Genomic DNA, 14,034 nt, shown 5'->3' with positions numbered 1-14,034 from the left:
CAACTATCAGGACTACATCATCCACAGCCACTACCCCATTTTGGTCATATACAGATGTTTCACGCTTAATGAGCACCTCTGAATAGGAAATGGACTCTTAGTCTCACAACATCATGCAGCTTTTTTAAACCTGCCGGTGTGTAATTGAACATTGTCATTGATGTTTGTCCAAGAGCCACGAGACAAAGAAATAGCATGAAATCGCTTCTCACCATATTCACAACTTGAATTTCTGAACCGTTCAGCCCACTCCAATGGGAAGTGTCACTGTTGCAGCTCTTGCTAAATTGTGTTCTGCCTTTTTCCTACCAGACTTGAGAAGGACAATTAATTTCCCAAAAGTAGGCATGAGAGGTGGCAGTTGAATCTTTGTAGTTTTGAAGGGTGTGTCTAATTCATCAGCTTCAGCTTTCAACCCAAGAGAGCTAAACACACACTTCTGGCACCAACCCAGCACAAGCATGTTTTCCCATGTGCTTTCTCTCGTGGCTGGGGAACAGGAATGTTGCTTGGATGTTGGCTCTGTTCTGTGGATGTTTATCCTCAGGTATGTGAGAAGAACTTCAGGGAAGTAAAGTTAGAGTATCTCAGAAATATATTTCAGTCAAAGCAGTGGTATAAAAATAAAATCTGTGCTTACGGGGGAGGGTAATGTTTCTTCATTTACGTATTCAAGAAGAACGTAAAAATTGAAATTTGAAGGTAATTGCAGCTTTCAAAGTAGGCTGCTGTTTTGATTGACCTTATGCAGTGATCTAGGGTTGTCAATCATATTTGTCAAACGTCAAAAGAAATTAGAGACTTGAAAAGGCAAAGGCATATTAGGTTCTCTTGTCTATCTATCCCTTTGGTCCTGACAGTTCTTGACTCTGAAGGACTGGTGGGTTGAGGGGTTTAGTGTGTGGGTGCTGGGTGGTCATGGTAGCCTGTAATACCCAGGAGGTCAAACTACATGATCTGGTGGTCCCTTCTGGCTTAAACTCTGACTGTATGACTAATTCTTCTCCCACTTTTCCTGTATCTGGAAATCTGGGGTGAAATCCTAAACCTGTTGATGTCAATGGGAGTTTTGCTATTGATTTCAGCTGGTCAACAAACATATGGACAATGGTGATCCAGTGAATAAAGTATACTTGGACTTTCAGAAAACCTTTGACAAGGTCCTTCACCAGAGGCTCTTAAGCAAAGTAAGCAGATAAGAGGGAAGGTCCTCTCATGGATCAGTAACTGGTTAAAAGATAAGAAACAAGGGGTAAGAATAAATGGTCAGTTTTAACAATGGAGAGAGGTAAATAGTGGGGTCCCCCAGGATCTGTACTGGGACCTGTGCTGTTCAACATATTCATAATGATCTGGAAAAATGGGTAAACAGTGCAGTGGCAATTTAATAGACGATGCAAAACTACTCAAGATAGTTTAAGTCCAAAGCTGACTGCGAAGAGCTACAAAGAGATCTCACAAAACTGGGTGACTGGGTAACAGAATGGCAGATGAAATTCTGTGCTGAAAAATGCAAAGTAATACACATTGTATAGTTGGGATTATGTTTTCCATACAAAATGATGGGATCTGAATTAATTGTTGCCGCTCAAGAAAGAGATCTTGTCATTGTGGATAGTTCTCTGAAAACGTCTGTTCAGTGTGCAGCAGTGGTGAAAAGCTAACAGAATACTTGGAAACATTAGGAAAAGGATAGATAATAAGACAGAACATATCATAATGCCATTATATGAATCCATAGTACACGCACACCTTGAATACTGCAATGTAGTTCTGGTTACATCATCTCAAAAAAAAATGGAAGAAGTAAAGAGAAGGGCAACAAAAATACTTAGGGATGTGAAATAGCTTCTGTATGACAAGAGATTAAAAAGTCTGGAACTGTTCATCTTGGAAAAAAGATGACTAAGGGGGAATATGATAGAAGTCTATAAAATCATGCATAGTGTGGAGAAAATGAATGAGGAAGTGTTATTTACGCCATCATATAACACAAGAACCAGGATTCACCCAATTAAATTAATAGGCAGCAGGTTTAAAACAAACAAAAGGAAGTACTTCTTTGCACAACATACAGTCAAACTATAGAACTCGTTGCCATGGGAAATTGTGAAGGACAAGAGTATAACTGGGATCAAAAAAGAACTAGATAAGTTCATAAAGGGTAGATCCATCAATAGCTATTAGCCAAGATAGTCAGGGAGACAACCCCATGCTCTGGGTGTCCCTAAGTCTCTGGCTTCTGGAAGCTGGTACTGGATGACAGGGATGGATCACTCAAAAATTGTCCTGTTCTGTTCATTCCTTCTGAAGCATTTGGCCCGAGACACTGTCAGAAGACAGGATACTGGGCTAGATGGACATTGGTCTGACCCAGTATGTCCTTTATTATGGTCCAGAACTTCAACTCTGGTGCTTAGCACTACCACTTTAACGTTACTCCTTAGCAGTGCTGCTTCATCTCCATCTTTTGCTGAAGCCCTCATGCCTTCATCTCCTCTTTGCCTTACAACTTGCTACTGTAGTATTTCCCAAACAGTGGATTACAGGAAGGGTCTGGTGGGTCATCACCACATCAACCCTGCCCCCACAGTGCCTATCACTGCCCCCTCACATCTATTCCTTCCCCCCCCCCCCCATTCCCTGGAAGCACTCCCCTGGCTGTGGGGAGAGAGGGGCCAGCTAGAGCTACAGGAGAGGGCAGAACTGAGAGAGCAAGAGACTGCGGGGAGTCGAGCAGGGGACTCGGGGTCAGACTGGGGAGGGGAGAGAGGAGCAGGATCTGGAGGACTGAGAAGGGGAGAGGTGGGTGGAGCTGGGGGTGCCATTTAGGTACGCTCCCACATGATCCTGGGGAGCTCTCCTGAGCACAGAGGATAGGCTGCAGCTTGTGCTCTGAGCAGGCCCCAGTGTTACTTCACAGAGCCCAGCCCACAAAGGAGAACTGTGATTGGCCTGTGGCACTGTCAGTCTCTGCAGCTCCAGATGGGAGGAGGTTCCCCCCCACTGAACCTTACGTACCTGCTGGGAAGAGTACTGACCCATGTGAGAGGGAAGCGGGGTGTCAGAGTCCAGGATGTAGCCTGTCGTGTCTAGTGGTTGGAGCAAGAGTAAGGAATAGAAGCCCAAGGTCAGAGCCAAAGTCAGGAATTGGAGCCGAAGACAGAGGCCAGATACTGAGCAAAGGGTCAGAGTAGCCTTGAAATGAAGCAAGGCAGGCACAAGGCTGGTTCCAGGGCAGGATCTTTTCTAGTGCAACCGTGGGCAAAGCCTTTGAGCAGCTGCTAAACTGCTGCTGCTGGATTTAAGAGCTGGTCTCCTGGCTCTTCAAGCCAACTAGAGGCTGGCAGTGCTTGTTAGGTTGTCCAGAGTCTCAGGTCCTGAGTCCTGACCATACCCCCCTACTCACCCAGGCCTCCTAAGGGCCTCAAGGCCAGGTTTCTCAGGGTTCTTCCTAGGGAATTCTCACAATAGGTCCGGGGCATGGATGTTCTCTACCAATTTCCAAGACTACTCATCTGGTCCATAGCCTTCCCAGTCCACCAGGTACTGGAGTCTTCCCCTAACTCACTGACAGTTGAGGATTCACTGGACCAAGTGCTCCTCCTGTCTGTGAACTATTATGGGTAGTGGTGGCAGGTTGCAGCAGTTTGGGTGTGGTTTCTCAGTGTAGGGCTTTAAAATTGAACAACTATATCCCGAAGGCCCCTGGGTTTGCCCATTCTGTAATCTTGCAGTGACCCAGATGTTGGTAGTCTAGTTTGGCAGATGGGTGGCTTGGTTTAAGGTTCTGATCGGAGAGCCGCATGTTTTTTCCTGTGACCTGGATTGGGGGCAGCCCGATTGTCTTGGTCCATATGATGTTTATAGGCTTCTTTGGCAGATTGCAAGTGTTCCTTGAGCTCCCGGTGTTGGTGAAAGGTTCACCAGTGGCTGATACTGGAGAACTTACGGGTAAGTCTGGGTGGAAGCAGGGGCGAATACCATAGTTTGCAAAGGCTGGGCTATGTTAGGTCAAGGCATGGATTGCACTGTTACATGCAAATTAGGCATAGCACAGCAGAGGGAGCCAGTAGTCCTAGTGATCACTCAGAAAGCAGTGAAGATAGTGGTCCAAGGTTTGATTGACTCTCTCTGTTTGCCCATTAGTCTGCAGGACGAAGGACTCAACGCCAAGGAGTCTGAGAAATTCCCACCAGAATTGGGAGATGAACTGGGGTACCCGGTCTGATACAATGTCTGTTGGTAATTTGTGGTAGCAGCAGATATTTTCAAGCAGCTGTTTCCTGTGCAGTAGGAACAGTGTGGCATGGAGTCTTCCAGCTTTGTTCAGAGGTTGAGGACAGAACATCAGGATTACTGAATGTCATCTGACTCAGGCTCAGGTTAAGGGGCTGTTTAATTGTGGTGTAGATATTCTGGCTCCTGGTGGGTTTTTAATTGCAGAGTTGACATATCCAGAGTGCCAAAACTAAATACAAGATGGAACACATTGTTTAGCATAAGTAGTTAACGCACATTGTAAAAGACCATTCAAGGTGAAGTGTCCTGTGTCTGAAGAGGTGTTAACAGGCCACTTCATCTTGAATGGCCTCTTACAGTATGTATGCAGTGTTGTAGCCACGTGTGTCCCAGGATATTAGAGAGACAAGGTGGGTAAGGTAATATATTTTATTGGACTGACTTCTGTTGATGAGAGTGGCAAGCTTTCAAGCTACACACAACTCTTCTTCAGGTCTGTGCAAGGTAGAGTGTGACAGCTAAATACTGTACAAGATTGAACAGACAGTTTAGCACAGCATGGTTTCAACCTTTTTTAATTTGCGGACCCCTAAAAAATTTCAAATGGAGGTGTGGACCACTTTGAAAATCTTAGACATGGTCTATGAACCTCCACAGACCACAGGCTGAAAACCACTGTTCTATGGTAATGACAACATTTCCCAGACCCCTTCAACATAGTCTGTGAACCCCCAGAAGTATGCGGATCAGAGAATGAAAACCACTGGTTTGGCATAAATAGCACATATTCTAAGGAACCATTCAAGATGAAGTGGCCAGTTAACACCCCTGCACTCATAGAACAAAAAGGGGGAGCTAGTGAGTTATACATTTTTGTAATAAGCCATAAATCTGGTGTCTTGGTTCAGTCCATGATTTTCAGTGTCTAGCAAAATTCTGAATTTAAGCTCCCAGGCTAATCTTTTGAAAGTGTTGTGAAGGTTTCCTTTGAGGATGAGGACCGATAGGTCAGCTATAGAGTGGTTGCTTTGTGAAAAGTGTTCACCCACAGGTTATATGGTGTTTTTGTCTTTTGTCATTTTTCTGTGTGAGTTCATTCAAGATTGTGAATTCATTCAAATGATTGTCTGGTTTCACCCACATAGTCGTCGTTGGGTCATTTAGTGCACTGGATGAGGTATACCACGTGTTGTGATATGCATGTGTAGGACCCATGCATCTTGAAAGGTGTGTTGCAGGGGTGTTGATCATTGTAGCAGTGGAGCTATGTCTGCGGGTTTTGCATCTGTTGTTCTGACAGGGTCTGGTGCCACTCTTGAGTAGGTGTGTCCTGATCTATGGGGGACTTGCTTCTGATGATGAGGTTGGGGGATTGTTTGAAGGCCAGAAGAGGGGGGTTCAGGACAGATTTCTTTCAGGATGGGGTCCCTGTTGAGTATGGGTTGTAGTTGTTTGATGATACACCATATGAGTTCCAATGTGGGGTGGTAGGTGATACTAGGGGTGCGCAGTCAGAGGGAGTTTTATTTCTGTATTGAAACAGGTTCTCTCAGAGCAGTTGGGGTGGCCCATTCCATGATGTGAGGTACTTCTCTGGTGGAGTGTCCTTGTTGATGAAAGCAGTTTTGAGTGTGTTAAGGTGTATATCCCGGGACTTTCTCCTCGAAGCATATTCTGTGATATCTGAGTGCCTGTCTGTAGATAACTGATTTCTTGGTGTGTCTGAGGTTGTTACTGTATCTATGCAGGTAGGTGTTGTGATCAATGGGTTTCTTGTATATAGCTGTCTGTAGGGTTCCATTACTGAAGCTAACTGTGGTGTCCCAGAACTTGATGCTGGTGTGGGTGTGTTCCAGAGAGTTTAATGAGTGGTGGTGGTTGAAGTTGCAGTGAAAATGTATTGGGAAGTTTAAGTCGTCTGTGTTGTGTGTTAACTACTTATGTTAAACAATCTGTTCCACCTTGTATTTAGCTGTGACACTCTGAATACCTTGCCCAGGACTGAAGAAGAGCTCTGTGTAAGCTTGCAAGCTGGTCTCTCTCACCAACAGAAGTTGGTCAATCTTGTCTCATCCATCTTGTCTCTCTGCTATCCTGGGACCAACATGGCTACAACAACACTGAAAGCAAGCTTTACATTGTAAGAGGCAGTCCAGTAGTATTTCACTTGAAGGGTGTCTGGCTCAGCTGGTGCCACATGATGACAATGGGAGGTGGCATTTATAGATCCTCTCTTTTTCTACATTCTTTTCCCAAAACCTAACTACTAGGGACCACAAGAAAAACTAATTGGTGTTAATGTCCATTCATAAATGACCATTGTGGACTTCACAGCCCCTCCTTAGTCTTTTTGCTTTCAGAGGTTGGCTATCTTGATTCATCAAATACTTTCTGAAATTGCTGTCCTCCCAAACAGACTCTAGTGTCATGTATATCAGAATCTCTAAGCAGCTGTGCATTAGACTTGATCAGCAGTAGAGTGTATCTTTCTCAGCTTCCTGTGATGAAGCACTGTTAATCAAAATGGCTAAAATGCTTAGTACAGTTGTAAACCTCAGACCAGACTGAAACAGTGTCCATGTTTGTATTGGGAAAGATTGTCTGCTAGAGTGTTCAGTGCTTTAGTGACAGGCCACCTGAGCTAAGGTGAAAGTTTAAGTGCCCACTCCTCATGTTGAATGCATCTCTAATTAGCTTTCTGTTCCAAGCTGTAAGACATAGGTGCGTGACTGATGCCTTGGCCATTACAATAAAACCAACCTGTTTGAAGTGAAATGTCCAGTGCTTTCTGTTACATGAAGCACAGGCACCGACTTTACAATGTACTGGGCGGTGCTTGCCCCCTGGCTCTGTCCCAGACCCTGCCCCCACTCCACCCCTCCCCCAAAGCCCCATCCCACACGCCTCTTCCTGCTCTCGCTCCACCACCCCCCCGCTTATTCCTGCCCCATTCCGCCCCCTCCCTTGAGCGCACCACATCCTCGCTCCTCCTCCCTCCCCCCCCCAGCCTCCTGCACACCTCGCGAAACAGCAGATCGTGGTGGGCGGGAGGCGTGGGGAGGGAGGGGGAGGTTCTGATAGAGGGACTGCCGGTGGGTGCTCAGGACTGCCGGTGGGTGCTCAGCACCCGCCATTTTTTCCTTGTGGGCACTCCAGGCCTGGAGCAGCCACAGAGTTGGCGCCTATGACATGAAGAACAAATCAGTTATCTTTATCTAGTTTTGTAATTTATAAGGTGGTTTTTAAAGAAAAGTTGGTATTGTTACCTATTTCTGTTGTTAAAAATGAGTAACACTTTGAGAGCCTAGTTCTGCAGACATGAGTCTCATACCTTTAAAACGATAATCTCTCTCTCTGTGTCTCGCAATTATGAGCAATTGGATGGTAATAATTAACAGTCCTTGGAGGAAAACATCTGCAAGTACACTTAAGTCAGCTAATTTGTCTTTCATGAAAGAATGGAATTTCACAATTTTTCCAAGTTAATATATTTTTCCTTTATTGTGTTTCCAATCTCAAATATTGTCCAGAAACATTTTATGGTATCTTAAGGTCATAGATGTGAATACATGCCTGTTAATAATGAACAAGAAAAGAGAACATTCTAAAGAAATATAGCAATATTTCAACTCGCACAGTATTCTGACAGAGAACATAATTTTTTTTTAGAGGATATGGTCCCTGTGAGAAATAATAAAAATATATTTTTGCAGTTGTGGATTCCCACAACAAAAAGGGCATGTTTCCATATATGTGTGTACATAGTGTGTCCTTTGTGATGGCTTGTTATGTGAGTGGGGAGGTAAGTGAATATTTATGCACAAATGATATACTGTAAATGGACAAATTTCTGATGGCACAGACATTGGAAACATGAAGCTATTAATTCTCCCCCCTCCTTTGAGATAGCAATCTGGTCTGGTCTAGTTTTAATATCATTGGCAGGACTGAATGGAAGTTCACATTGTGAATATATCTGAACCTTGGCATGCGGCTCAGTAGTGGATCTCTCTTTCCAGCGCTGCCAGTTTGAACAGTCCCAGGCAGACATTCACATTTTATTTATAAATAAGTTCAGCATGTGTGTATCTCCTTCACAACACTGAGCAGCAGACACCAAAGCATGCCAATAGTCCAGAGTAAGAAGGAAATAAGAAGCATATTAGAGAATACAGGGCTCCAATTTCAGACAACACAACAGGAATGATTATTCAAATATGTTACCGTAAAGTTCATATGTGCGGGCATATGCATGTATATGTGCGCTCGCGCACTGCTTGGCCACGTGCATGTATTTCCCCTTACAGTGCTTTTGACACGTGCTGTGTTATTTGCACCCCATTTTCCTTTGTCAAATGAAATCTGACATCAGGATGAGATTATCTCATATCTCTATTGTGTCAGAGCTCAGAAATGAATAACTGATTTCAAAGGAAAATTCCCTTGAGCAACAAGACCAGTGATCATTCTGAGACAATGGTCGGCGAAGCTCAAAGGAAAGATTTCCTGACGTGTGAATTTCACACACCCCTCCCACAGTACTCTTGTTTTTGAGGAGTCTAATTTATCAGAGTACATTTTTCCCTGTTACATAAATCATACATTAAAGTGAAATCTTCCTATCTGAACATACGTACTGTACATCTGGAAAGGTTATTAAACATACCACTGGAATAATAGTTCTTGAAACCAGAAAGTAATTCTGTCCTATTTGGCTCTGTTCTCCTCTCAGCTCCACGCAGTGAATTGGAGTTCTGATACTCCGCACATGTGCAGCAGACCTTCCATTCACATCTTTGGAAGAGCATAGTGCTGGAATGAGAGAATAGGGCACTTCGTTCCTCTGGCAGAAAAACCCATAGGAGGGAAGTGTTTCTGAGAAGTCACCTTGGTCCATTGAGAGGAATGTTGGGGAGATGCTGTGTCTTCACTTTGGAGGAAAAGGCCAGTGGAAAGGTCTTTTTCCAAATATATCCCATTTAAAAATATCTGAAATGGCAAAGTGTATTTTTCAGTGGATTGTCCATGGTTCTAAAGAAGCCAAGTCACAGGATGTAATATAGGAGCAGTTTGGTTTAAAAAAGTCAGTGTACAGTCATTAGGGGCCAGATTATGAGCCTGTTATTCATATTAGTAGACAATTACACAGCTAGTCCCATTGACTTAACAAGAGTTACTCTTGTGAGTAACTACTCATCAGTGTAAGTGAGGTGCTCGCAATCTGTCAGCATAGAAGGTTAGTCATTACTAAGAGTCACTGATAGCCTAAGTGTGCATGTTACCTCTCCATTTCTGATTGTTCTTAGGGTGGTGCTACAGGGCTAGAATTAGAGTTGTTCAGGTGATCTGAATTGTGCATTTCCATAGTTTATCATTTTTCTGATGTGGCACCTTAGCTTTCCATGTTTCCGTTTCCATGTTTTCCAGTATTGTGTTTTTGGAGGAAGCTACGCTGAAGAATGAGTCTTCAGTTCTTGTACGTTACTTAGTAGAATACTGAACAATTCTTTATGATTATTAGTTGTTACATTTCAGTAGTGCCCAAAGATTCCAACTAAAGTTGGCATCCCTGTATACTAAGTATTGTGTGAACACACAGTCCCTGGCTGCTCTTACAGTATAAGTAGATGTGATAGACAAGAGATGGGAGATTAAACAGGAACATAAGTGAAAGAACTTGTGGAAGGTCACCCAAAGTCAGTAGCAGAAGTGAGAATTGAGTGCATTTCTCTGGGCTCCTACTTCAGTACCCTATAAGAACATAAGAAAGGCCATACTGGGTCAGATCTAGCCAATATCCTGTCTTCTGACAGTGGCCAATGCCAGGTGGTTCAGAGGGAATGAATAGCACAGATAAGCATCAAGTGATCTATCTACTAGACCACACTGCCTTTGCATTGTCCAGCCATGCGAGGAGAAAGATGGGAGGCAATGGATGTTGTTTAATTAGGCCACAACTTTGTTCACTTAGAAACAATATATTCATATCATCATTGTTTCTGTAATAATTCCCACATAATCCCCAACCTGGTCCCAGCCATTCCACCGCTGGGACCTCATCACCTGCCCCTTGCATGAAGATTAAGAGACCTATGGGACGGAGTGAGGTTGGCTCCCTATTGTACCAGACGTAGAAGCCCCGAACCTCAATTCTCCAGTTCCCTTAAGGGATGCTTTCCTTTACTGCAATGCTTTCCCTCAATTCCACCTCCACCAAGTTCCCAGATATTCACTGATTCCTTCCTTAGTACTGGACAAAAATATACCTAACCCTCAATCGGATTGATGGACCCCATCCTCCTTTAATAACTCAGGTGCCTAGTAAGATACGTTCGAATATGGAATTACCCATCCCCTTGGATATGTCTGTATTTTGTCACCTCCATATTTACATATCTCCTGATCTTATCCATCCAGGGAGGCTTCACTGCACTGCACCACACTCTGCCCTGCAACATGTCAGACCAAATAATCTTGGATCTTCCCCAAATTCCTCTTAGCTTTGTTTTTCGATCCAGGTGACAGAGAGTGCTTCTCCGGGACTGCACAGGATATAAATGTTGCCCCCTCTTCCAGTCAGCAGGAAAGGAGTACCCTCCCCATTCCAGTCCAGCCATTTTCTGCTCCTCCCTGCTCTGTACATGTAAATATTCCCCCTTCATTCATCTCTGCTACCACTTGCAGGGGGAGCTCTTAAAGAGGCAACAACCGTTTTTCTTCCAGCCAGCTGCACAAGAATCCACTGCATACAGTGGTGGTGAGCACATTATCCAGAAAACAAGAAATAATACAATATCCTCTTAAGTGCTTTTTCATGAAGTGACTTTATTTTCTCTAATGAGCTTAGTTATCCATATCTGTCTCTGTCTTTCTCAGATATTTATAGAGCGCCAATCATCAGCGTAATCTAGGTGTCGTGTGTGAGTATGTGTATAATAATTTTAGTGAGTATATGTCTGTATAGGCTGGCATTAATACAACATTAAAGCAAAAAAAGTGAAATACTTGTCAGGAAATCCTAAAGATTAAGGTTTCTACCTCATTGTTAACTTGTCTTCACTGTAAATCAGGTATATTTTATGGTATGCCATAGGTTTAAAAAACAAAACGAACTATTAAAAACCAAACATAGCATTCAAATTTAACAACGAAATGAGGATGAGACATTGCCACATATGTGCAATACAGGTGAGTTAATGTTGTGGTAGAAATGTTAGCTTTTGGAATATCTGAACTTTTAACTTTATGTTAAGGGTCATTCTATTTTTTAAATTAATTTTCCTGTTGTATTTTTAAAAAGAAAATGCCAAGAACAAAGTGAAAAACACAGTTATAATGCTTTAAACAATAGCTTGGTTCTCCTGAAGTAGTTCATGCAATGAATCTCAGTAGTACTAAAGGTTTCAGAGTAGCAGCCGTGTTAGTCTGTATTCGCAAAAAGAAAAGGAGTACTTGTGGCACCTTAGAGACTAACCAATTTATTTGAGCATAAGCTTTCGTGAGCTACATGTTTCGTGTTGCATCCGATGAAGTGAGCTGTAGTTCACGAAAGCTTATGCTCAAATAAATTGGTTAGTCTCTAAGGTGCCACAAGTACTCCTTTTCTTTTTAAGAGTAAATCAAGTATAATAGCATCTCTTCCATTCAAGTTTGCTGAAATCCGGTTTCACCCTAAATATTATGACAGGTTTCAGAGTAACAGCCGTGTTAGTCTGTATTCGCAAAAAGAAAAGGAGTACTTGTGTACATCCGATGAAGTGAGCTGTAGCTCACGAAAGCTTATGCTCAAATAAATTGGTTAGTCTCTAAGGTGCCACAAGTACTCCTTCTCTTTTTCCTAAATATTATGAGACTTTTGAAACCAAGGAATCCGGTTTCATGTGATATAAGACTACTTTGACATTCCATCATAAACATTTTTCCTTAAATATACTTTTTTGCAGTGGCTTTGCCTCCAGAGAAGACAGATGGAGTTTGCAGTGGAGATGAAAAGAAAGCTGGGAAAGAAAGTGACACACGTACAAGTTCCAGGAAACAACTAAAATTTGAAGTAAGTCCCTCGTTTTTGAATGTTGAAATGTACTGAAACAAATAAGTTAGATAAATAGCCTATGGAACAAATGCGGCCATCAGTTGTCTGTATGCAGTTCCCATTGATTGTATTGTACATCAGGTTGATATACATCAGAGAGCAGGATTTGGTCTTGAGTCTCTATTTTCCTATTTGCCTGGCTAATGTTCCCTAAGGGGTGGCTAGCAAGTTTTGTTCTTAAATCAAATAAAGCCTAATGATGATGAGTTTTCCGCAGGAGCTGGAGTGTATGGTAAGGAGAATTTGACATTGCTCTCTACTTGTGAGCTTTTCAAGTATAACTTCATGTGCCACCCTCTATGTTATCAAATCCTTATATTGGCTTTTGTAGACTATCATATTCAGTTAAATCTGCCTAGTGTAAAAGATATTTGTGAAAGGTGCCTTAGCCATCAGTCTTTCATGGCTGGGCCTCCAGAGTGAAATAACCTGGACCTTCTACACTGGCAATTCATCTGATTAGATGGAGGGGGAATAAAGATCCTGAGGGGAATTCGTCTGATGGCCTATTTCCTTGTAGACTTATAAACATCATAAAACTGCCAGACATTGTGCATAGTTGGCAGGTTTTGCTTATAAAGGGAGAGATTTAATAAATATGAGCACTGAAACATGCTGTCATCCGGCTAGAGAGTTGTTTGTCTTTCTTGACGAACAGGGAGGCACATTGGTACTGGCAGAAGAGCATGCATTTCATCTCTCTGTGCTCCAGCAGACGTGGCAAACTTCTGCCTTTCAGTGCTGTCAGTCTGGCATGTTAATGAGCTTTGCATTCATCAATTATTATGTAAAAGACCATCTAGCCATCTTGTAATGTTACTGGAACATTCATTTGCTTCTCTGGAAAAGGTTTGGTAGCCCCGTGCAAATTACTTTTTACTGTTTTAAGGCCAGCTTTTCCTTGAGAAATGCAAGTATTCCTATGATCTTAGTCATGTTGACAGGCTTCTTTCTTTCTTTCTTTCTTTCTTTCTTTCTTTCTTTCTTTCTTTCTTTCTTTCTTTCTTTCTTTCTTTCGATTTTATACTCTACCTTGAGTAATGGACATTTCACACACGTGAAAGACATGACAAATTACAGTTAACAGTACCCTGATGCTTGAATGTTGGTGGGCACCTGGTACCAGTTTAGGGGGAACTCTACCATACCAGCAAAGACTATGTTTGTTCCCAAGTAGTTCTTGGCATGCCACAAAGGTTAGCACTTGGTACCAGGCTCCATGACGAATGCTGGGAAGATTGCCATGTTACTAACTAAGCAGGGCACATCCTCACATAAAGATCATAGACAGTATGGGACAGGGAACTACTAATATGTGGCAAGAAACCAAGTATTGGTTTGTTCTCAGAATCAAAGCTTTCTAACCTTGTAAGCTAGGGGCTAGGAGAATGGTAAATCTTTCATTTTATGACTAGGTATAAAAGAATCAGAAATGCAAGTGTTGAGACAAGAAGTCTAAATCTGAGGTGGATGTGATTTGGCTTTTAAAGGGGCTGGGAATGTTTGTGTAATATGAAACTGTGTTTCCACAGTAGAGTGTGGGGCACTTGGCAGCTTTCAGACGGGCTTGTTACAACAGAGAGAAGACTGCCTTTGAACTCAGCAGGGGATGGGGGTACTGTTAACTGCTGTAGGGAATTGGTTTCAAGTCAGCAGATCAACCAGGTATTTTGAGCTCTATCATGCTGAAGCTATTTGGA

The 14,034-nt window shown here is 42.8% G+C and overlaps 1 protein-coding gene across 1 annotated transcript in view; it reads left to right on the top strand.

The window, feature by feature from the left end:
• The window catches only part of NKD1 (NKD inhibitor of Wnt signaling pathway 1), a 140,761-nt gene that overhangs the window by 104,698 nt on the left and 22,029 nt on the right, over positions 1-14,034 (top strand). Inside the window, exon 5 of the mRNA XM_077831350.1 lies at positions 12,186-12,292. Coding sequence (XP_077687476.1) covers positions 12,186-12,292 — 107 coding nt within the window. The remainder of the gene's footprint in view (positions 1-12,185; positions 12,293-14,034) is intronic.

Source organism: Eretmochelys imbricata, chromosome 12 (assembly GCF_965152235.1).
Source record: "Eretmochelys imbricata isolate rEreImb1 chromosome 12, rEreImb1.hap1, whole genome shotgun sequence".
Taxonomy (NCBI): domain Eukaryota; kingdom Metazoa; phylum Chordata; order Testudines; family Cheloniidae; genus Eretmochelys; species Eretmochelys imbricata.
The sequence above is the reverse complement of the archived record's forward strand: the minus strand, read 5'-3'. Positions and strand labels throughout refer to the sequence as shown.